Here is a 25,885-nt window from a genome sequence, read left to right on the forward strand (position 1 = left end):
TTTTGGTGACTACAAGGTAAAGTTCATGTTCCTTAAAATGGCATCAAAAAACACCTTCAAGTCCTATCTCCTTCCTTTCACTTGCCTCCCTTGCAAGTGAACCACTTGTCAATATGCAATCTGGCTCTAAACAAATCAAAGCATTTGCAGCTTTCAATGTTAGTCTCTCTCTAAGTGGAATCACCTTCTATTTTGATCATTCTATCTTATTTATACTTTATTCCAACCCTCCCCTCAAAACTTATGTTTTTATATCTGCAATCATAAAACCTGATATACACCTTCATCTCTTCAACTATTTTTATTTGGAGTTTGAACTTCATAAGGGCAGGCAGAGGACTTATTAATTTTATGTCTCGTCCTTAATGCATTTTACCCAATGAAATATGTTGGGGAATGAAAATTTTTAAAGGAAATTGGTTCAGAAAAATCTGTCTGGGGGCACTTGGCTGGCTCAATCGGTTAAGTATCTGCCTTCGGTTCAAGTCAGGATCTCAGGGTTCTGGGATCAAGTCCAGCAGCAGCAGCAGCAGCAGCAGCAGGCTCCCTGCTCAGCAGGAAGTCTGCTTCTTCATCTCCCACTGCCCTTTCCCCTGCCCATTCTTTCTCTCTCTTTAATAAGAAAATAAAATCTAGGAAAAGAAAAGAAAGGAAAAGAAAAATCTGTTGCATCCAGATTTTAAGAGTCCTTAAATGTCAGACTAAAAAACTTGTTGTTTATTCTGCAAATATAAAGACTCCATTTGTAATTCTTTATCAGGGCCATGATAAAAACAAAAAAAAAACAAAAACAAAAACAAACAAACAAAAAACAAGGTGAATGCTTACATGGTATTTTTTATATGCCAAGTTCTGTTCTGATTTTATTTAATATTAATGTACTCATTTAATGATTGCGTCTTTTACAGCTTGAGAAATTGAGGCACAGAGTAGTTAGATATTTTACCCAAAGACACAGAGACAGCACTGGGGTCGAGGTTCTAACCGAAGTCATCTGGCTTACTGCTTGGTGTCAGTACGCACTCAGAACACATTTAGTAAAACATTACAGTATGACTACAACTTGGTGATTAACTAGAAAGAGTAGAGGCAGGGAGACCAGTTAAAGGACTATTCTGTTTATCTAGTCTCAAGGCTGATTGAAAGGGAAGATATTTCAAAGAACTGGATGATTTACTGATAAATGGACTTATGAATTATAAAATGTAATAGAAAGAAAAATCAAGGATAACACCAAGGTTTCCTGTCCAATTGTTAGGAGAAGAATGAGGTCATGCAAAAAGCAGAGCACTGAGAAGTGAGGGGGAGCATTCTCGGAGCAGTACATTCACTGTTCCATATTCTGGAACAAATGTCCAATAAACACGGCAGTCGAACTGAAGAGGTGAGAAATGACAAGAGTTTTGAAGTGAGCAAAGGGACAGAAACAGAATAGAGATTGTACTCATAATTTCAACACACTAAAATAACTCCCCTCCAACAGCAATTAACAAAGTGTGCTCTATCGGTCCTGGCCGGGGCCATATACCAAAAGGGTGAAACTGTGATGCACTCAGGAATACACTACAGAAAATGTTCAGGAAACACTTTGCATAATATTCCTAGGCTGATGCCGCATATATTTACCTTTACAGTCCAATTCATCAGAATTGTCGCCACAGTCATTTTCACCGTCACATAACTTGCTGTGAGGAATGCAACGTCGGTTGTAGCAGGGTCTGAAACCTCGTCGACAGCTTCTGTTTTCTTATAAAGAAAAATAGAAACATCGTTGGAGGTCTTACAGAGATATTTTTACAAAAAAGAAAATCACAGATGAGTTCTTATTTCATAATGATGGGATCATGGATCTACAAAAGCAGCACTGAGTGTGATCAAAGCTCGGGATTAGAATATTCATGCATTATCAAGGAATTCATTCATTAAAGACCATTTGACTAAGTGCTTTAACTTGAGTGATTCATACTTGGAGATCTGTTCAAATTATACCCACGTTATCATTTCTGATATTTGTGTGTCAGTACAGAAGTAAACATATATTCAACTCTCAAGAAATAAGTCTTTACCTTAATAGTCACAAAGACACTCTCAACACCTATCTCCTATCTCCTTTGCATTTCATAAGGCTTTTATAACAAGAAAAAAAAATAGTGGCAAAATATGTATTCCTGAACCAGTGAATCAGAGGCTTACCTAATATCCTAAATTTCTCTTAAGCATCATCTAAAAATTCCTGATTTCCTAAGGAGAAGAATAATTACCTTCTGAATTCTGTTTACCTTAAAGAGAATCTCCTGACACTTTCTGATTTCAGGCAGAAGGTCCTAGCTGTCATTTACTGAACACCAATTTTTGCGCCTGGCTCTATAATATGGAGCAAATGTAAACATCCATCTGTTTATTTAGTGCTGTAAGCCAATATTCAAACTAAGTTTGTTTTGTAGGGAAAAACTAAAATATGGAGAAGTACCCTTGCTCATACTGGTCATACACTAGTGGGTTTAGGAATGAAGATTTAACTTTGGGTGTGATTACAAAGCCTAGAATCTATACCTACGGTTGTCAAACTATAGCCCACAGGCCAAATGCAACCTCGTAGCCTGTTTTTGTATAGCTGTGACACTAAGAATGGTTTTTATATTCTAAAATAGTTGCAAAACAAATTATTTTAAATAAAGGATATTTCATAGCGAGCATTTTTGACCCACAAAACCTAAAATACTTAACTAACTAAGCCTTTGCAGAAAATGATTGCCAACCCCTGTTCACGTCACTATTATCTTGCTTCTCAGAAGGTAAAAATAATGTGAAATATATTCCTAAGACAATTCATAATAAATGCAAATTTTCAAGCTGATTATTATTACATTTTTATATCCTTTAATATTTTCATAGCATATAGGGCATAACCACTCAAATGAATACGCCAATTCACTAAAGTTTTAGTTACAGATCAATTATGGGCAGATTAGATCTGACTATGATTTTAACTGAAAATCTGTGATCCTGTAACAAAATGAACGAGAGGACTGCCTGCGAATTTCCCAAACTCTTCCCTGCTCTTATTTTAATCACTTTTTGATTATTTAGGAATAATTATTATCTAATCGAACAAAGGAGGAAAAGTATAAACCAAATATAGCAATTTCATGTACAGATTCCTGAATTTTACAGAGCATACAATACCAATACTCTAATACTATAGTACAAAAATAAATCATACCAATTTAGAAATAATCTGGAACAATTCTAGAGTAACTATTAATCATTACACATATTCAACATTCCAGAAAAAATATTGTGATGAAGGCTAGTATCAGTGGCTTACTGGGCTCGGAAAAGCCAATCTCTACTCCCCTGAGAGAGTGAAAGTTTGACTATCACTTAATGTTATCACTTAGTGTCACCTACAGAGGCATAGCTAGAGGAATCCATGCTTGATACGGAGGATGGCTAATGCCATCAGCCTTTGAACCCAAAGACACTAACCCTAAGCCAATCCTGGAGGCAAGAATAAGGACAACACTTTGATATCAACTCAACAACATGCTATTATTGACTGATAAGACTTTTGTGCAGGGAAAACTTACAATATACACCAATGACTAATAATTCTGGCTTACATTTTTTAGGAATGTAAACCTAAAACCTATCACTTCATGATAAGTAAGACAGCTTAAATAAAGGCCCCTGTTGTATTTAAACTTGCACTTTGTAGGTGGAAAGCCATGAGAAAGCTCATGGGGAAACCCCATGAGCCGTGGGTTCTAAATAGGACATAGGGAGTCTCATTTAAACAAGAACAGAAGGCCAAAATCAATTACCTTAGACCTACATGGTAATGAGCTACATTAAGGAAATCATACATGTGAGCTAAATGGAGACAATCAAGCTCAAAACTATGAAAATAATTCCAAACTTCTCTCTGAAGTGAGGACATGCATCATATATGAGCCACTTACCACAGTAGAGCAGTTTTTCATCTGACTTATCCTTACAGTGAGGCACGCCATCACAGGTGAGCTCATAGTCAATACATTCTCCGTTTCCACACTCAAACTCTGAATACATGTTGCAAGATGAATTTTTAGCTGAAAGGGAAAAAAAGTCCATGTTTTGATTCAATAACAAACATTTCTGGTACCATAACATCTCTTTCCCTTAATCTTCATTTTTCTTTTCTACCTATTTGTATATTGGGGTAATTATTTTGTGACTGTATATGTGTGGAAAGAAGGATGGGCTTTGGGGGAGTATATTTATGCATCTTAGCATAGCCTTCTACCTTAAAAATAAATACTGAAAAAGAGCCAATCAAAGGATCCCTGTACATATGGAGAGAGGATTTTTTATGTGTGTGTTTTCTTATTAGAAACTACATTCTTCAACACATTGGAATTTTCCAGAACACAGAATTCTCAGTTTTCTTTCTTTGTTTGTCTTTCTTTCTTTCTTTCTTTCTTCTTCTTATTCTTCTTTTTTTTTTTTTTTTTTTTTTTGAGTACAGTTGATGCTCAACTTATTTCAGGTGTAGAGTTCTCATTTTTTAATGCTTGCCTTGATTTGTCTCATCTAAATCTCCCTCCAGCTGATCTTCCTCCCCAACTACCTTTTAAAGAAGTCTCTGTAGGAGTTTTCATTGTTCAGAAGTACTGGAATTGCTAAAAGTATCCTCATCAGCCTCTTGTTAAATATGGTGAGAGGTACTGGAGGCGGGATGGCCACACAGGGCCAGAGACTACTCCTTGAGATACAGAGGAAACTGTGGGTTGAACTGGGGGAGGCCGAGCACCTGAAAAGCATGTGTAAGAGAAGCTTATGGGCTCCAGATGACCACTGCCATATGTCCCATTTCTAAATCTCAAGATTTTCTTAAGAAATTATAAGTTTGAGTTTTTATGTGACTTGTCCAATCTCTGAGACCAGACTAATAGCAACAAAGTAGAAACAAACAAAACCCATCTTTCTATAGCTAGGTTTCATCCCTGGAATCCCAGTATGTGATCCTTGTTTTAGAAAGATCTCTCCTGGGGAAAATGGACCTATTTTTATTCTGAAGCAATAGATTTACCAATAGTCATTTAGAATGCAATTCTGTCCCTGCATTATATGTTGTTTGCTTGCTTATACTCACTCCATTGCTCATTGAATAACTGTACAGTGAAATCCAGTCATACTAATTATATTGGAGATAATTGGAATTCATTTATCTCTACTAATGCAGAAAACATAGCTTAATTTTATAATTTACTATCAACTTCTTTTCAAAGTTGTATTTTAGAAATATTCAATTACATGGCTACTAATACTACTTGAAGTTTACAGTGTTTTATTTCTTTATTGTTCCTAAAATTTATCTCATTTTTACAGGTTATCTATTTATCTACCTATGACTTCTAACTGGACTCTTTCAATGTTCATTTTTTTCTTCACTTTCCAAAACAAATTTTTTTTTTCTTAGTGCAGACTAAATTTGGTAGGGTAGAAAGTTATTTTAGAGAAAGTAACAAAGAATTTAAAAGTCTAAAAATATCATTAACTTCAAAGGAACAAGTGTTAAGAAGGGTACTGACATTACTGCACATGATCACATTCAAGCATGAACTGAACAAAATTCACTTACTGAGAGGCTACTGACTTTCCCCAACTTACTGTCTACTTGAAGCATATCTTGTTTAACTTCTCACTTCTAAGGAAAACTGTTATGATTGAAAATGCAAATTTTTCTTTTATAATCATTATGCCTTTGGGGGAAAATACAACAAAAATGTTCTTATTATGTAAAATCAAACCTTATATAAGCACAATTCTTGCTTAGGTATGTTCAATTGAAATAGCGTTGAGTATGTTATGTTTCTTTGCAGAAACAAAAAAGTGGTTCAGCTGTCCTCTAATTCTCTTACAAGGTAATTACTTCAATTATATTTGTTATTCTTATTTCTAGTGTAGATGTTGATAAGGTTAGGAACGTTGTGTAAAATGGAATTGCCTCATCTTTCTGTCAAGAGTTATGACAACACATGCTTTTCCCTCCGCTGTCCTGAGGGAGGTGTTAATAAATGGCCTTTCACCCCTTCAACACTGCCATTAACATTCATGAACTGCTCTGGATGAACTAATTCAGATGTGGATATAGATATGCCAGAAACATCCTCATTTCCCAAAGATGGATTTGACAAGAAGTCACTCTCCAGCCTCTCGGCTGGACCACAGGATTTCAATATGAATGCACCATGGATACAGGACGCTTCTATAAAGGTCTGTCTGCTCTGAGGAATCCAATATCACTCTATAGTTGCATGCGGATACAACTGTGCTTGTTTAAAAGATAGTTTTCTTTCTGATTCATTCCCTCTCATCAATAGAGAGAAGCAGGTGGCTTAGTAGGGACAGATGTATCTAATCTATTTTGGAGCAAGGACAGGCATCCACTGTATACAAATAAGCCTTGCTGTTTTGACTGAAGGCATTGCTTTTCTACTGGCCTGGAGTGACCTGTAAAAGAAACATGAGTGATTCTGATGCATGACTAACACTCCAGGCTTACAGATGGCATCCGATCCAGACCATTACAGCTGAAACCACAAAAGCAAACTGAAAGAGAGAGTTTAAACAATTGCCTGAGCAATTCAAGGAAGTGTTAGGTTACTAGGAAATACGGGAATTTGTGGCCCGAATTATTAAAATTGGCTGTCTTCATTTAAAGTTCACTGACCAATTGCATCACTCCCTTGTTTGCTTTGGCACAGTCTTAAATAGGAGTCTTTTACTTCTTTCACTAAGAGGTGCCCCTTGGATTGTGGTACCAATTCACAAAGCAAAAAGATATGTGTATATTCTTATCTTAGGTGCAATTGTTTTTAAGGTAAAGAAAATGATATTAAAGTGCTTGTATTAGAGTACACAACAGATAAAACAGATCTTCCTGGTAAATAAAGACCAAAAGAATACAGAAGATAAACATGGAATATACTTCTACCATCTTGATACTTATTTTTATAATGTATACATACTCAACTCTGTTGATTTTCTAAAATGAAGATCTAAGATGAGGATACAGAGAAGAGGGAAAAAAGGCAAAACAATAGCCACATCCTGAGAGTGAGTTCACCAGTCCCCAAGATGTTTGTCTCTTGTCTTTATTATACACAAATAGTCTTAATGTTAAAGATAAATTAACATTCTTTATGTTGCTGGCTAGTTTCTCATAGCAACATTGGAATACTTGAACTCTTATTTATTTTGAAAACAGTTTGAAAACTTAGCTGCTAATAAGTGTATACTGTAATGGTACTAATTAAAGATTGTAATGCCTTTTGGGAGGTATAAACATCATGCAAGGCTGCAATGTTACATTCTTAATTAACTGTTTGGAAATGATTACAAATAAGCTGCATGAGCCATTCTCTCTCATTTACATACTGTGACGGACTGAGTGGTTTTACTACAAGGCTACTGATCTACTGCCTGTATATTGGTTTATTTCAGCTTTAATTAATTTTGCTATTGACTTAATTCTCAAAGTTGTAACCACAGCTTTTCAGATGATTTGCTGGTATTTCTTTAACTAATCCAACACCTCCCAACCCGCAATAGGGGGTACACCGTTTGTCACTGTTCTGGTTATCATTATCTATCTTATGGGTTACAACTAAGTCGAATGGTGAATCAAGTTCTTTTTAGAATAGAGAGATATGTCAACTAGGCATCTAAGATTGGAGGAGAGTACAACTTCATGAAAATTAAAACAATTTCAATGTCCATGTATACTTTTTTTTTTTAAGATTTTATTTATTTACTTGACAGAGAGACACAGCGAGAGAGGGAACACAATTCAGGGAACCCATGTATGCCTTTGAGTAGCTGTATCATATCACATTTCAATTGTCTTTACTTACTCACACATCTGTTGTCATCTAGCAATATTCGATCCCCTCTGCAGGAACAATTTACTCTCCCATTAGGAGTTAAAAGGCACAGGTCATGGCAACCTCCGTTTAATAAGGAACATGGAGAAAGTTCACCTGCAATGAAGAGACTTTATTGTAACATTTTATATTGGATTTCTATTCCATGATAGATAGAAATTAATAGCAAACTGTTACGCTGCCCCCATCTCTCAGAGATATAACCAAGGAAGATTCAGGACTTTTGAAAATCCAAACATCACAAGAGATAAGAACGTTAGGAAAACATGTCACGTAAGTCATTTCATCATCTAAAACAGTAGTCAAGGATGTCATGGCATCAAATAAACTAGTATCACCTAACAACATACTGACACTTCAGGCTACAATTTTTGTAGGTGTTCCAGTGATTAAAGCTCTTTTAAGCCCAGATGTAAGCTTATTTACCAAGAAGTATTATTTTCACGGAAACAACTTGATTTGAATGTTCGAAGATTGAGAGTAAGAGAGAATAAATTTCCCAGAAACGAGTGATTAAAAAGGAATTGTTCTTCTGTTGATAAATTAAGATGCTCAAGGTAACTTCTGTAGTTACCTTGAGCATTTCAGATAATTTTAATACATTGAGTAGTCAAATCCTGAACACTACCCCAGGAAATTTAAGAAAACAAAATTCAACTAAGTATTACTAGAAAACATAATTTTTTGAGAGATTATATTATTAAGAAATACATTTAGTTTCTAGTGTAACTTACAGCTATTGGTGTCATTGGCAACAGCTATGATTCCCATTGGTTGATGTGGAATATCAGAACGAAGAATTTTTGTATCTCCCCCTGTGTATTTGTTGGAACGCAGAATAGCTCTTCTTCCCCAGTCTGACCAGAAGATATAATTGTCATAAACAGCTAAACTGAGGAAAGTTCCTGGCCCAGATTTAACAATCACCTGAAATAAATTTAAATATATATATATATATTTTAAATGAATATGTATATCTTCATCTTCATCTATTTTTGCTTCAAAAATTAAAAAAATAAGATTAATCAATAAAAAATAATCAGATAAAAATGCATTTTACTAAATGTATTATCATAAAATTCTTTATAGCTTTATTTTAAATGTTTTAATCACTCTTAGCATTTACAATGTGTTTATTTATTATTTTAAGTATATTTCTATTTACTAATCATTCAGCTTATATAAGCAACTGCATTTTTTCAGTATTATGAAACAAAATCACCAGGTCAAAAATATGAGATTGTGATTATTAATAAACATTTATCTTCATTAAGAATCATCAGATAGCCAGTGAACACTAATCAAGCTCTCAAAACTATAAAAGGATTATAAAGAACTATAAGACCCAGGTTTTTCCTTCAGGAAGTTTTCACCATGAGTGATTAAACCAGCTATACATATATTGGTAATAAAAGTTTAAAAGTAAAGACAAAACCTCTACTTAGACCAAAATAAAGGACTAGATTTACCTTCTCAATAAGACAACTATAAAACTGAATAAAATATATAAAACAAGGCTTTTCAGCACATTTGATATCAGGTAAAAAGGACAAGTATTCCTAATTAATTCAGGAAATAAACTGAGTGAGTCTCATCATGGCCATGGCTAAAGGCCTGAGAGAGATTCAAGTAGCAGCCTAGAACAGAAGAACCCAACAGAACCTAAACAACTCCCTGAGTGGAGTAGGGCTGAGAATTAGAGGGCAGTGGGGTTAGATCTCATAGTGCAGAGTGTCAGAGAAGAGAATGTAACAGAAAAAGAATTCTAGGTATCTGCATAGGGCTCTCCTGGATGATTCAGCCAAGTACGAAGCACATGCACAAGCATGTAATGCAACTTCAGGTTGGTGAAAGAGCCATGCACAAGGATCAGAGAGAAGAGTTCCCAAAATTCACACAGGTCCATGAATTGTGTTTGTTAACGCCAACCAGATTTGAAAACTTGCCAGTTCACGAGAGTCTGAATAGAGTAACTGGAAGAGTCTTGCCTCAATAATGCCAAATAATCAACCCTAGACTAACTTTGCCCTAACTCCTAATAAAATTTAAAGGAAGACCTCAAAGGATCAAACTCTTTCACATAGCTTAACTCTTCCCCAGAATAGAACTCAGGTATTTTAATGGAAATATGAAAAATGTACCACTAAGCTACTAGGCAAGAAAAGATATAAAAGAAAAAGAAATATCTCAAATTAATTCCCTCAACAAAAATGCTAAACCTGAAGTATAGAAAGGAAAAAAATAAAGACAGAGAAATCAAAGAAATAGAAAACAGAAAAAAATCAATAGACAAAAATCAATGATATTTTAAAAATGGTTATTAGAAAACTATAAAATGGATAATATATAATGATGATGTGGGGTTTATTCCACAAATAAAGATTGATTTCACATTTAAAAAAACCCTATTAGTATAATTTACCATACTAACAAAAAAAGACAACACATGTGAAGATCTTAATAAATGCAGAGAAATTATTTATAGGATATAACATCCATTCCTGATAAAAACTTAGAATAGAAATTAAACTAGGAACAAGAGGAATGATCACTCTCACTTCTACTCAAGCTTTTCCTAGACTTTCTAGTCAGAATATTAAAGCAAAAAACACAATATTTTTAAGAAATTGGTGGGGGAAGGAGAGGAAGAAATCAAAATGCATTTATTTGCAGGTGACATATTCCTCTATGTAAAAAAATTCAAAAGAGTCTACAAGAAAAAAGGTGCTTAGACTAGCTAATATACCTAGTAAAGCTGTATGATATAAGATTGCTACAAAAATTGTGTATACTAACAATAAATAATTGAAAATTAAAATAAAATAAATTTTCCAGTGGCATAGACAAATATGAAATACTTAGTTACTTATGTAAAAATATGTACAAGAACATAAAAACTATAAAACACTGTTAAAAGAAACTAACAAAAACCCAAATAAATAAAGAGATATACCCTATTCGTGATTTGTAAGATTCAAAACCACTAAGATGTCACCTCTCCTCAAACTGGTAAATTATACCTAATGCCAATAAAAACCCAGTAGACATTTTCTAGAAATTGACAACGTAATTCCAAATTGTGTGTGGAAATGCAAAATATCTAGAATACAAAAAACAAAACAAAACAAAAAGGCAAAAAATAAGTCGTTGGACTAACACTACCTCATTTCAGGACATAATAAATTGACAATTACCAAGTCAGCATAGTATTGGAAAAAGACAGAGAAATACATCAATGGAACAGATGAGAGAGTTCACAAAGAGACCAATATGTACATGGATAACTATTTTTTAACAAAACTTTTTTAAAAAGATAGTTTTCTCAACAAATGGTACTTGAATAAATAAATATGCATAACCAAAAACTAAAGTTCCATCCATTAAAAAAAACAAACAACTGAAAACATATCATAAGCCTAAATATAAAATTTAAAACTATAACATTTCTAAGGAAAAATACAGAACAAAATCTTTATGACCTTAGGGTAAGCAAAGATTTCTTAGGTATGACATAAAAAGCATGATTCATGAAAAAGACTGATAAAATGAACTCAATCAAATTATAAAACTTCTACACTTCAAAAGATAATGATAAGGCAATGAAAGATAAGTCACAAACTCTAAAACAATATTTGCAAATCTTGGGTCTAGCAAAGGACGCATATTGAAGAAAAATAAACCACACTTCCAAAACTCAAAATTATCATGAATATATAACCTAACAAAGAATGGGAAAGAGGTTTGAATAAACATTTTATTAAAGAATATATATGCATGACAAATAAGCATATAAAAAGATTATTGACATCATGAGACACTAGTAAAGTAAAGTTAAAATTACTGCACCATTCTTAGAATAAAACTAAAATGGCTGACAAACCAAGCATTGGTGAGGATATGGAGGAACTTACAGGAATAGAAAGTGGTACAACAAACTTAGAAAACAATTTCTCATTTTCTTACAAAGTTAAACGTACAACTAGCATATGATCTACCCTTCTATTCCCTGGCATTTGTTTACCAAAGGAATTTAAAGCATATATCTATATAAAGACTTGTACACAAATGTTCACAGAAGCTCTACTTGTAATAAGCAAAAACCGTAAGCCACTTAATATCCATGTACAGATTTATGCATAAACAAATCACACATATCCATATTATCTTAAGCTTGGGTATGTCCTCAGGAGCTCGACTTTAGCAAAAAGTTGAGTTTTGCTATGTCAGTTTAGCTGGACTCCCTTACTCTTGATACCTAATCACCATCAATATCTTCATCCCCTGTACTCCCCCAGTGAAGTATGATCACTTTAACCTACCATCACCAAGAATCTTGTTAGGTCAGTGTACGCAGAATCCTCCTTTAACTACTGATGTTTCCTCTTAGTAATCGTCCATCCATTCTCTCCTTGGCTATAAATTTCTACTTTTTCTTCTGTTCCGTATTGAGCCCATCTTTTCTCCCTACTACAAAATTCCATTGCAATACTCCCTCATATCTCTTTTGATAGTCCTGAAAAAAGCCTGTATTGATGATTTAACAAGTATCATGGATATATGTTTTCCTTAACACATACAATGTAGTACTATTGAGAAAAAAAGAAAAAGATGAACTATTGGTATATGTAAAAATATGGCTGGTTTTCACAATAATTATGCCAAATGAAAGAAACCAGACAAAAACAAATACATAGTATATGATACCACTCATATAAATTTAAAATGCAAACAAACAAAAACAACAACAAAACAAACAAACAAAAACAGTGTTTCCCGTGGACTAGGTGGGCAGGGGCAGGACAGAAACAGAGGGAATAAAAGGAAAATTAATAGATTTACCATCTAGTCATTTTATTTCACTTCTGATTCTAAACCTATTTCACTTGTGGCCTACCCAAACAGTTCTCAACACTTCAGGAAATCAGTGGATGAAGAGAACAATAGTTTAAACATGAGTATATATTTGCTAGTTGAATGAAGAGCTCAGATAATCAGAAGAGAGAATGTGACATGAAAAATATAGAAAGAAAATAAATAATTATACCATAGAGATATAATTAGTTATCATTTTGAAGTAGGAATATATATTTTCTCTGCCACCTTCCACTGCCCCCAGCAAGAAGGCGGGCACTGCAAGCCAGGAAAAGGGTTGTCACCTGAACCTGATCATATTGGCATGGTGATCTTGATTTCTCAGCCTCTAGAACTTTAAGAAATAAACCTCTTGTTGCTTAAGCCTCCCACTCTATGGTATTTTATATCAGCATGGGCTGATTAAGCCAACAGTTTCACTCCTTCCACTTAGAAGAACCATGCTTTAAGATTTATATCTATTTTAAGTCTTAATCAACTAAAAAAAAATCAAAATGATGAAGGAAAGATTGTTTTCTATGAGAGTGTGAAAATGATAGCTTCTCTAATGTGCTATCTGGGAAGATTTCCCTGAAAAAGGGAGTGATGAATACTCAATAGGACAGGAAAAGAGAAAGAACAGAGGAAGCGCTTGGAGCAGAGGGAACACCCAGTGTAAAAGCCAAGAAGAAGGGAGAACAGAAAATGTGGGGAAAATGAATAAAGAGGAAGGGAGAATATGGGTCATCCAGACATCTAAGAGGATCTCATGAGGGGCAGGGTGAGAAAGGCCAGAAGGGCAAACGTACAGGGCCTTCCAATCAAGGCTACGGCCCTGAATTTTGTTCTGAAAGTTATAGTAAATCTCTCGTGCTTTTTAAGCCATTAATATCATTATTGGTTCATAGTTTTAAAGATTATTCTGCCTCTGGTGTAGAGACTAGATTAGATGAAAACGAAAGAGCTGCAGAGAGGCCAATTAAGATGTACCACATTTGTCCAGGAAAGGGATAACACTTGATGTTTTCAGAAGGGTGAAGAATACAAATAGCAGAGCAGTATTTGCAAACCAAGGACCTCCTGATTCACTTTTTATCCAAACTCATGAGGCTTTTCACTTGTTCATTCATTCATTAGTCCTTTTACCTTTTTAATTTATTATTATTATTATTATCTTTTTTTTTTGGTGAACAGTGAAAGCTAACACTTCATGAATGCTTACAGTGTATGGGATGTGTATGCATTACACATATAAAACCTAATTCAAATCTCCACATTAACAGATAAATAGAGACCATTTCCTCACACATTCATTGATAAGGATTGAAGCTTAACAAGGTTATACAATCAATGCAAGGTCACGGATTTACTAAGTGATTTGAGGCTATTTCAGATCCAAAGCAACTGAGATCTGAATTCAATTTTCTATATAAAATTTGCAGGGTGCATGGGTGACTCAGTGGGTTAAGCACCTACCCTCAGCTCTAGTCATGATCTGAGTATCCTAGAGTCAAGTTCCATATTGGGCTTCCTGCTCAGCAGGGAGTTTGCTGATTCCTCTCCATCTGCCCCTCCCCGAGTTTTTGCTGTCTCTCGCTTACTCTCTCTCTCAATAAATAAAATCTTTAAAAAAAATTTGCCTTAGTTAAAGAAAGTAAAGAAATTCTACGATATTTCCATATATGTAATGTGCTGTCTTTATTATTTTATCTATGATCTTTCAAATTAGGAATTATACTATCTTTGGGTTCCTTTTCTATCCAGTATCATATTTTGAATGAACAAAATTCATACTGCAATGAATCACTAAGAATGAAAACAAAATTCTAGTAGTTAGACATAAAAAGTTATTTTTAATGGATAACAAATAGCTAGGCTTATGACAATGAAAGTTTTTCTATGTTGTTACCAAAAGTCTACTTGGTATACAGCAACTTTTATGAATTTTAACACTGATTGAGTCTAGTGGTTTACTTCTATACTTCTGCTGACACAAAGAAAGAGGAAAAAGCAACATTAAACTTGGTCTGTAATTATGCATGTTGCTTTAATAGGGTACAATAGGTTCTTCTAAGAATTGAGCTAACTCCAGACATCTCATTTCACTGGTTAGAATTCCATGTGGAACTTGGAGATGTTAAAATCCACTAAATTATACTTACTCATTTCCATGTTAAAACATTTTTATCATAAGTTCACAAATACTGCACCTTGTAAGCCTAATCAGCATCTTTATTTACAGTGCAGAAGATCTGTCATCATAAATTGCACTTTACCATGTCATATGGAAATGTAGCAGTATGGCAAAATTTTGAGGCATTTTCACCTTGAACCTATAAATAGGCTCATGTTTCAAAATAAGAATTCATGTTCATTCAGAAAATGCATTTCTTGATACATTCACTTAATCTCACATGTGTCCTCTAGATAGACAATTAAATTTGGTGATGCCACATAGACTTGAAATCATGTGTCAGGAATTTAATTATGAATCATATGATTTTCCATCTTAAAACTTCCCTGGTGCCTTATTAAAAGCACTAGAACCAATGATAGAATACAGAAATATTCAGTTATAAACCAGACAACATAATTCCAACACCCAGATGCTAAATGTTAAGCCAAACAATTTAAAATCCAAGCAAACAGGAGGCTTCCCAAATACCCCAGTTGATTGCCTCACCAACAGGATCATACATAATCATGAGAAATGACAACTTGGCCCCTGCCATGGTCAGGCATGACAAAGTGTTACAGATTGCAAAGAAACAACTGCCATTGCTTTAACCTTGGAGAGGATGGTGATGTGGTCAATCAGCAACTCAAAACTGAGAAATATCTAATTTAAGAATAGCTGGCTATATTTAAATTTCTTGGAAGTTTGAAGAAAATGGGGTATCAAAATGTCATTAGTATCCAAACAAATTTGAAAAGAACATTCACAGCAACCATGTAAAAGACTGCCTATTGTATTACCAGCCTCAGTTAAAAAGGCAAACCCATCATAGAGGTAGATTAAAGAATGAATTACTTTGATTTTATACTATTTTCTTTCTGATCTCTCTATTGACCATACTCAACCAGATGCCAGAGGACAATGAATCAGGTGACCACAAGAAAGTCTGCCTGGGGCAAAGACCAGGTGGAAGAATGTGGGGAAAAGATCTAGAGGTCATGCCTGACAGAAGTAGCAGAAGGGAACCTTATTCTGAGATTCATTATTTTTTCCCAAATAAGTTATTTACCTCAGTCTCCTAATCTATAAAATGGGATAGTAAAAAACAATGACTCAGCTTTGCTCTTATTTCAGGAAAAAATATAGGTTAACCTATTCCCTAAGGTCACACAAAGGACTAAAAAAATAAACTGTAATATACCCAAAGTGTTATAGCCACTCCTAACTGGAATTTGAGCAAGTTTCTTATGTTTTGATTATTGTGCCTTCATGTGTGAGTGTAGTAATAAAGTTATAGTTTAGCCAAATTTCTAATTTAGATATATTAGACAGTTTGAGAATCAAAAGCTGATAGTATTAATAAAGAATAAACTTAAAAAAAATCAAAACTGAATCTCTTTTTCAGTAAGTTCTTTCTGCTTTGAATTCCATTCAAAAATGTCCACTGTGAGACCCATTCAGGAGTGATTTGACTTCCTTGAGAATCCTTTCCTTGCTGCCCAAAGCAAAATGGCTCCTTCCTCTGCATATCCAGACAGTTTCTACACACATTCATAATGCTCAACAGAGTATATCATAAGATCTTATATTTTATCCATCTTCCTGGCAAGACTGGAGTACTTGAAATCTGCAATTCTATCTTTTCATTTTCATAAATCAAGGCTTAGAATAGAACATATTTAATGTTCAATGATTATTTATCAAATCACTTAGTACAAGAATAAAAAGTAAATTAAAAGAGTAATTAAAAACATTTCTTCATGTGTTTGGGTTTCTTTCCTTTGCTTCTTACTTTTTAAAGGTATATTTATATGAAATTTGAACTCAGCTTTGTACTTTATTTGGTTGTGTACCTAAAGATATAATTTTTCTTTGTAAAATGGTATTACTAAATTTGTGTTTTACTGAAACACTGTAGGCATAATCTCCTCAGGATCACATTCATGCCTTTGATAAATATTTCAGTGCTGTTACTCTCTAGATCATTGTCTAAATACAACTCTCCTGGCATTTTAATATTTTACTAGAAAAAGTGAAGAGCTAGTCAAAGAAGTATATATTAAATCAAAACCTCATATGTCAAAGCTATACTGAAATGCCAGTCTTAATTTTTCAAATTGGGTTTTACTGAATACCTGAGAAAAATCAAATATTATTTTAAATGCTACATTGTAAGAGTTTAAAAAAAAAAAAAAGAAAGAACAAGTATCCTACACAAAAGGATGTTTATTTGTATGCATGAAGATGTGTTTTCCAGTGTGTGTAAGTATGAATAAAACTACACAGGGAAAAGGGTAGGAACAAATTAATTTAATGCTATATTTGTACAGAAAATATAGCCTAGGATTAACAGCCTGAGCTCTGAAGTTAGAATGATTGGGACTGTTTTCAAACTTTTTCTTATTGTGCAACGTAAATTGTTATTTCACTTCTCCAGGCCTTTCATTCTTCTTTTCTAACAAAAACAGAGTTAATAGGTATCATGAAATTTTAGAAACTGCTAAATAATATTAATACAACACTTAACATGGTTACATTGTAAGCTTTTCATAAATGTTTGCTATAATTATTTTTGCATGATGAAGAAGCAATGAAATAAGCTTGTAAAGGTAGTACTTTAAAATACTCTGTCTTATTTCTATTTATTTCTAAATAACTTACTTATTTCTAAAAAACTATTCTATTTTTAGTTCTGCTTATAATTATAGATTACAAACATATATAAATATATAATATATAAATATATAAATATTATTTGTATATATAAATATATAAATATTAATATAAATATATAATATATATAGATATAATAACTAAAATTCTATTTATAATTTTAAAAAATATTCTATTTATTTCTAAAAAACTTACTTCTAAGAGTGTTAATAATGATAAAAAATCAACTTAAAAAATAAATTTTTACAGGAGATTTCCATTTGTAAACCATGTATTTTCAACTTCTGAGATCATCACATCATCAAACCCATGCTTAGAGGTAAAATTATTATCTGCTTTGGTAAGATCCTTGAGTTCCATTTCTTGTTTGGTTGCATGTAACTGGAAATTTCTGGTAAGAGTCACAAAGGTTATTATGTCAAATTTATTAACTTTGAGGGAAAACTAAAAAGCAGTGATTTTAATTGAGCAAGCCGTATTACACTGAAGCTGTCTTGAAACTCCTATCACCTTGAGTTTTAGAACTGTAACTGATTTCCAATTTTGGACATCGAAGATTTTTGTTTATTGTATGTGTGAAGATGGGGTTATACCTCTTTGGGACATACTGTTCTAAACATTCTAAACATTCGCTGTTCTAAACATTCTAAATATTTGCCAGCCAAAACAAAACAAAATGAAAAAAAATAAACCTCATTTGAGTTGTGGAAAGAGATGGGTAGGGGGATGGGGTAACTGTGTGATGCGCATTCAGGAGGACATGTAAGGTGATGAGCACTGGATGTTTATCAGTAGAACTGATGAACTGATGAATCATTAAACATTAAATCAAAAACCAATGATGTACTATACCGTGGCTAATTGAATTTATATTAAAAAAATAAAGATTTTAAAAAATAATACTCACTTGATTTGTTAAATGTCACTTTGAGAAAGGGATGAAAGATTTGTGATTGAAAGTTATATCCAGGGGTGCCTGGGTGGCTCAGTGGATTAAAGCCTCTGCCTTCAGCTCAGGTCACGATCCCAGCATCCTGGGATCGAGCCCCACATCGGATTCTCTGCTCAGCGGGGAGCCTGCTTCCCCCTCTCTCACTCTGCCTGCCTCTCTGCCTACTTGTGATCTCTCTCTGTCATATAAATAAATGAAATCTTAAAAAAAAAAAAGAAAGTTATATCCAAAATGTTTACTTAAGCATTTTATTTATATTATTATATTATGATTATTTATAATATATAAAATAATATATGATATTATTTTATTGATATATTATCTTGATTAAATTTTATATGTGTGGTCATAGGCTACTCCAAGTTCACTTCAATAAATGTGGAAATATTTATAAAATTATATGTAACAGTAGCAAGGTGAGTTAATAAGTATGTGGTAATATCATCTTAAAATTCTTCTTTATTAATCAAATTAAAAGACAGAACTTGAAAAAATAAAAACTCAATGAAAACTACTGCAGGATAGGCTGCATTGACTATATATACTTTCACAAACACATCTTCCTTACTATACATATAGTTTTTTCAATCAACTGTGCTGAAGCATAACTTACATCTAAAATGAGGTGAACTTTATTTTTAACAATTAGAATAATCATGCACACATTCATTTCCACCTCCAATTCCCAACCTTACATCCTTTTCCTCAGAAGTGAACTGTCATCAGTTTCTTGAGTGATAATACATTCTTGTAAAATGCTGCTTATTTTTAAAATTACAAAAAGTCTTACATAGTTGTTAAGGGTGATTGCCTATAATCTTTAAAATTAAGAAACATACTGTAGAAATGTGTCTCAATTTAAAATTCATCTTGTTCAATAGAAATCTATTAGATGAAGCAGAAACTCAAAACAAAAAAAAAAATAATTAACACTAACACAAAAAAAATGTAAGCAAAAGGTAACAACATTTTTACATTCAGATAGGAGTATATCTATACATCTAATCTTTTTTAAGATTCTTCAAAGTCCTTGAAATGGTTTATGCTGTCTTGTTTGACCTGACCCTAGTACCTCTCTATAATTATTGCCTATTATTCTCCATATTTGCACTCTATTCTGGTCACAATTTGTGTCTGATTGTGTCTCAAACATAGGAAGCACATATGAGGATCTCACACAGGCTGTTCTCAGTGCCTGAGAGATCCTTCCCTAAAATACCCACATGGCCAACGAGTTCACTCCTTCAAGAATTAGCTCAAAAGTACTTTTGAGGAAAAGGTGATCTTTTCAACAAACTGTGTTGAAACAATTGGATATAAATGTGTGTGTGTGTGTGTGTGTGTGTGTGTGTACAGAAAGGACAGAAGGACAAAAGGACAGAAGGGAAGAGGAAAGGAGAAAGGAAGACCTGCAGGCCCAGAGGGTTTCAATAGTGACTTCTTTCATATAGTCAAGAAAGAAACAAGACCTGCACAAACTTTTTCAGAAAACAGAGAAGAAGGAAATGCTTTCCAACTCACTCTGTGAGAGTAGAATAACCCTAACATCTAAATCTAAAAAAGACATTAGAGGGAAAGAAAATTATAGGTCAATATTTGTTAACCATACAAATATTTTAAACAAAAAATAGTAATTCTGATCTAACCTCATATGGAAACAATACCACATGATGATCAAATGTAGTGTATCTCAGGAATTCATAATTATTTGAATATTCAAAAAAGCAATAATATGTAATTCACTATATGTATTAAAGAAATAAAGCAGAAAAATCATGTTATGTTAATAGATGTAGAGAAAACATCTGATGAAAATCAAAACCAATTCGTGATAAAATGATCAGCAAATTGGAAGCAGAAGGAAATTTCCTCAAACTGATAAAGGATATTAATGAATACCCTATAGCTAGGTATTACTTATTAGTGAAAGCCTTAATTGTTTCCCCCTAAAATTATAAAACTTCTGGAAGGAAACAAAATAAAATATATATATATATGTATTTTTTTATTTTGAGGTAGACAAAAATTTCTTAGATAAATGCAAATAACATGAACCATAAAAAAAGATTGATAAATTCAAATTCATCAAAATTAAAATGCTTTTCCCTTCAGATACATTACTAAACAAAGATAAAATAAATGGATACAAGGCAAGCCACAGAGTAGGGTAAAATATGCATATCATATTTATCAGGCAAAGTACTTAGAATCAAAGTAAATAAAAAACCCTAGGACTCAATCATAAGAAGGCAAATTAAAAAAAAAAAAGGAATAAAGATCAACAAAAGATTCTAACAGCTATTTCACAAAGAAATTAGGTAAGTGGCCAGTAGCCACATGAAAAGATTCTCAACATTATTACGATAAGAGAATGGAAATTAAAGTCATAATGACATTTTAATATACACTCCAGAATGGGTGAGAATGTGGAGTAAGCAGAACTCTCATATGCTGTTTGTGGGGCAGTTAAAAGGTATAGTCACTCTTTAACATTTTTTTTTAATTAAACATGCACCAATCATATGTCTCAGTCAATAAATGCATATGAGGAAACATTATGGAGTGATACAATGTGACATAAATGTGCTATATCTTTATTGTGGTAGTCATTATGTAATCTTATACATTTCTCAAATGTCACCAAACTGTATATTTAAATTCAGTGAATTTATCTTATGTAAATTATGATTCAGACTCAATTAATTTTTAAAAAGATAATTGCAAACATTTTGACTGGATAATTTGATGAATTAAGGGAGTACTATTTATTAAGATATAATAAAAGTATTTTGATTATGAAAACTAAATACAAAAAATAATGTCCTATCATTTACAATTATATACTAAAATGCTTAAAGACACAATGTTTAAATGTCTGAGATACTTCAAAATCATCCACAGATTAGAAGTGTGAGGGCTATTTAAGAAACAAAACTTAACGTTTATTACAAATTACTGAGGTTGGGTAACTGGTACAAGGGGTACATTACACTATTATCTCAACTTTTGTAGCCTTTTGAGAATTTTTTTTAGAAGATCTTATTATTTTATTTGAGAGAGAGAGAGAGCATGAGCAGTGGGTGAGGGGCAGAGGGAGAAGCAGACTCCTCACTGAGCAGGAAGCCTGACATGGGGGTTGATTCCAGGGTCTGACCTGAGTAAAAGCCCACTGCTTAACCAGTTGAGCCACCCAGGTGCCCCAACATTTTGAGGATTTTTTGTTAAAAAGGTAAAATAAAAAAATGTTAAATGTAAGAGAAGAAACTTAAATTAGTTTTCCTTATTATAACTACCCCATGAACTAATACGGCATATATTTTTGGGGTGCCTGGGTGGCTCAGGGGGTTAAAGCCTCTGCCTTCGGCTCAGGTCATGATCCCAGCATCCTGGGATCGAGTCCCACATCGGGCACTCTGCTGAGCAGGAAGTCTGCTTCCTCCTCTCTCTCTGCCTGCCTCTCTGCCTACCTGTGATCTCTGTCAAATAAATAAATAAAATCTTTAAAAAAATAAAAAAGATGGCATATATTTTTAATACCAGGAAATAAGGTTCAATGTTCACCAAGTAGGTTGCAGAACCAAGTTTAGAAAACAGTTTCCTATAACCAATGCATGATTCCCTACACATTCTATTATCTCTCTTTCTCTCTCTCTCTCTCACACACACACACACACACAAAACTAGTGAGCTAAAGACAACAGATTTAGACTAATAAAGACTTAGATTCTTAAGAGAATAGGTGGAACAGTCTTAGAGACTGTTAATAGAAAAGGAGTCCATGAAATAAGACTTGATATTTTCTGTACTATTCAGCTATTGCTTAAAAAGCTTAAGCTTTGGAAACACATTTTCTTTTTATCTGTCATAATCATTTAAAAAAATTATTCACTGAATATTTTTGAAGGAAAAATGAATCTGAAAAGCAACACCGTTCTGACAGTTCACAATTATATAGCTCAACCCTAGGAAGTGGGTTAATGTCTTCTTAATGTTGCAACCACTTTCCTGTCTACCAGTGCCACATTACTGATTTAAAACTACAGAACTATGTGTTATTCAGAAAATGGAACGTTTCTATCAAAAAGATATCCTGAGAAAATTGATTCATTATGCCAGCATTTTACAGTACTTTCAATCGTGTTTTAATATTAATAATACTGCTTTCCTGGAATTATGTTCAAAACAAAATATTCAGACATGTTTAAAGCTATTGTAACCATTTGCTGTAGGTGAATCCAGGGCAAATGTCTTTTAAACGATGAAGTGCATGCTTCATCCACAATTTATCAAAAGACATAGAGAGAGAAAGATGAATGGATTGACTTGGACAGCTAAAAGCCTATAGTCTGTTTTCTTCTAATGTAATAATGACACTGATGATTTAAGAAAAATAATAACACTGATGATTCTTCATTACTCTTAAGTCTTTAAACCTTTTAAGGAAAGAGGGGTAGATAGGATAACCAATACAGAGACAGCTCTTTTAGATGCTGCACCAATAATTTGTCAGTAAATAGTGTAATACTGGTTTCAGAAGTAGAATTTAGTGATTCATGACTACAAAAAACACCCAGTGCTCATCACAATAAGTGCCCTCCTTAATCCCCATCACCCAGCTAACCCATCAACCATCCATCTTCCCTCCAGCAACCCTCAGTTTATTCTGTATAGTTAAGAGTTTCTTACGGTTTGTTGCCCTCTCTTCTTTTTGGTTCCCTTCCCTTGTGTTTAGCTGATTTGTTTCTTAAATTCCACATGAGTAAATCATTCGGGGTTTGTCTTTCTCTGATGGACTTATTTCGATTAGCATAATACACTCTAGCTCTATCTACATTGTTGAAAATAACAAGATTCCATTCTTTTTGATGGCTGAGTAATATTCCATTTTACACACACACACACACACACACACGCACATGCACACACCCCACACGACATCTATCTATCTATCTATCTATCATCTATCTTATCTAAAGAAAATGTGGTAAATATCCACTTATCAGTCAATGAACTTTTGGACTCTTTCCAAAAGTTGGTTATTGTTAATAATGCTGCTATAAACATCAGAGTGCATGTCCTCCTTTGAATCAGTACTTTTGTATCTTTTGGGTAAATACCTAGTAGTGCAATTGCTGGGATGCAGGGTAATTCTATTTTTAACTCTGGAGAACCTCCATACATATCTTCCAGAATGGCAAAACCTAAGCAATCTTAAAGTATGATTGCACTTGGGTAATAGGAGCTTTGGGTAGATGAACACAGTATCATTACAACATTAACTCTTCCTATACCCACCAGTTCTTATGAATTAAGATTTTCTATTTCATCAATTTGTAATGAGCCCTAACCATTCCATTTTCTTCCAAACTTTCTTTGTAATCTAGGAACAAATCTATTTGCTTTCTCTGATCTATTTGGACAGCTAAAAGCCTATAGTCTGTCTTTTCTCTTTAAGTCATTTACTTTAGCAATAATATCCTGTCCCCCACAGATAACACCCTAGACTGATAAGAGATTTTCTATTAGAATTTCATACTACTTTAATCAAATAAATTATATGAATGCTATTTATAAATATTCTACTAAGAGGAATCTTCAACATACATTTATCAAGTTCATTCTAAATACTGTTGTGTATTATAGTCAAAAGAAAACACTTTAATATGAATATTCAAGTATTCAGTAAATAATTTGTATTTCAGGCTAGGATAAAAAAAAATTCAGTGAAAAATACTTGATATTTGCTACTAAGGAAACTTGCTGACCTCCAAAATACTTAACCTCTACACTATAAAAATTGATATCTTTTTATTCTACTCATCAATGGCGCTTCCTCATTTAAACATTATAATTTTTAAGATTGAAAATAAATACATGTAGAATATTAAGTATTTCTTGCCATATATGTTCTTAATTAAAAATAAGAATAAAGCAAGTCAAACAGACTCTGAGACATCCCTCCCCTTTTAATTGTCTAAGTGCAGAAGAAGTATTTCAAGTAAAAGCTGGGCCGCAGTGTAAGACCGAACAAAATTTGAGCTTTTCAGCCTACCTTACAACCAGTCATAGGAAATGTTTCAGAAACATTGCTATCCTGAAAGGCCTAGTCATATATTTTTAAAAGTGTATCTTTCAAGAAACATTAATGTAATTTATCTGCAACATAAGATGGCATTACTCTAAGTTTTTGGGTTTCATTTTCCAGAGGAAAAACTAAGGTACCACGAGGAAAACATTTTTTTCATTCCAACTTCTAAGTGAGATAACAGTAAACAGAAAAATATGGTAATGTATCCCATTTCCTTCTAATTTTTTATTATGTACATGTTACACATGTGTATATATAAATATATATTTAATCATGATTTTATAAGAAAGTTTACAGGATACAATTAGTATGTCACATAAGGAAGTTGTTTTATATATCATTTTTTCTGAATTAGGTTTTTTAAGAAGTATACTATGACCCACAGCATAATTTAAACCATGTAATTAAAAAATGCTAGAAAATGAAAATTCAAGAATCTTTAATTTTGTATCCATAAAATGCTACTTATTTCTTTAACCCTTAGATAACATGTATATTTTTAGAACCCCTGTGCACTGTTGGTGGGAATGCAAACTGGTGCAACCACTGTGGAAAACAATATGGAGGTTCCTCAAAAAATTAAAAATAGAATTACCATATGATCCAGTAATTCCACTCCTGCATATTTATCCAAAGAACACAAAAGCACTGATTCAAAGAGATATATGCAACCCTATTTTTTACTGCACCATTATTTACAATACCTAAGCCTTGGAAACAACACAAGTGTCCATCATAAGATGAATGGATAAAGATGTATTATGTATATACAATGAAATATTCCTCCACCATAATGAAAGAATGAAATCTTGCCATTTGCAACAAAGTGGACGGACCTAGAGGGTATAATACTAAGTGAAATAAGTTAGCCAGGAAGACAAATATTGTATAATTTCACTTAAATATATAATTGAAGAAACAAAACAGATGAACAGAGGGGGAAAAAAAGAGAAAAACCAAAAAATTGAGTTTTAACTAGGGAGAACAAACAAATGATTGCCAGAGAGGGGAGGTTGGTGGGGGGATGGGTGAAATAGGTGAAGAGGATTAAATTAATAATAATAATAATCTCAAAAAAATGATGAAATAGTGACAATTTACCAGATGTTTCACTCTATGGAAAATATTTACTTATTTACATTTTATTCTTGTTTTAATTGTGACTGAATATTTATTTTTAAATTCAAATAAATTAAATGTGTACATGAAATTCTATA

At 33.1% G+C, this 25,885-nt stretch overlaps 1 protein-coding gene across 1 annotated transcript in view; it reads right to left on the reverse strand.

The window, feature by feature from the left end:
• LRP1B (LDL receptor related protein 1B) overlaps positions 1 to 25,885 on the reverse strand; it is a 1,620,129-nt gene that overhangs the window by 288,582 nt on the left and 1,305,662 nt on the right. Inside the window, exons 44-47 of the mRNA XM_045066491.1 lie at positions 8,663 to 8,855; positions 7,899 to 8,024; positions 3,963 to 4,091; positions 1,627 to 1,746 (exon numbers count right to left, since the gene is read on the reverse strand). Coding sequence (XP_044922426.1) covers positions 1,627 to 1,746; positions 3,963 to 4,091; positions 7,899 to 8,024; positions 8,663 to 8,855 — 568 coding nt within the window. The remainder of the gene's footprint in view (positions 1 to 1,626; positions 1,747 to 3,962; positions 4,092 to 7,898; positions 8,025 to 8,662; positions 8,856 to 25,885) is intronic.

This window comes from Mustela putorius, unplaced genomic scaffold (assembly GCF_011764305.1).
Source record: "Mustela putorius furo isolate JIRA1106 unplaced genomic scaffold, ASM1176430v1.1 tig00003867_pilon_pilon_pilon, whole genome shotgun sequence".
Taxonomy (NCBI): domain Eukaryota; kingdom Metazoa; phylum Chordata; class Mammalia; order Carnivora; family Mustelidae; genus Mustela; species Mustela putorius.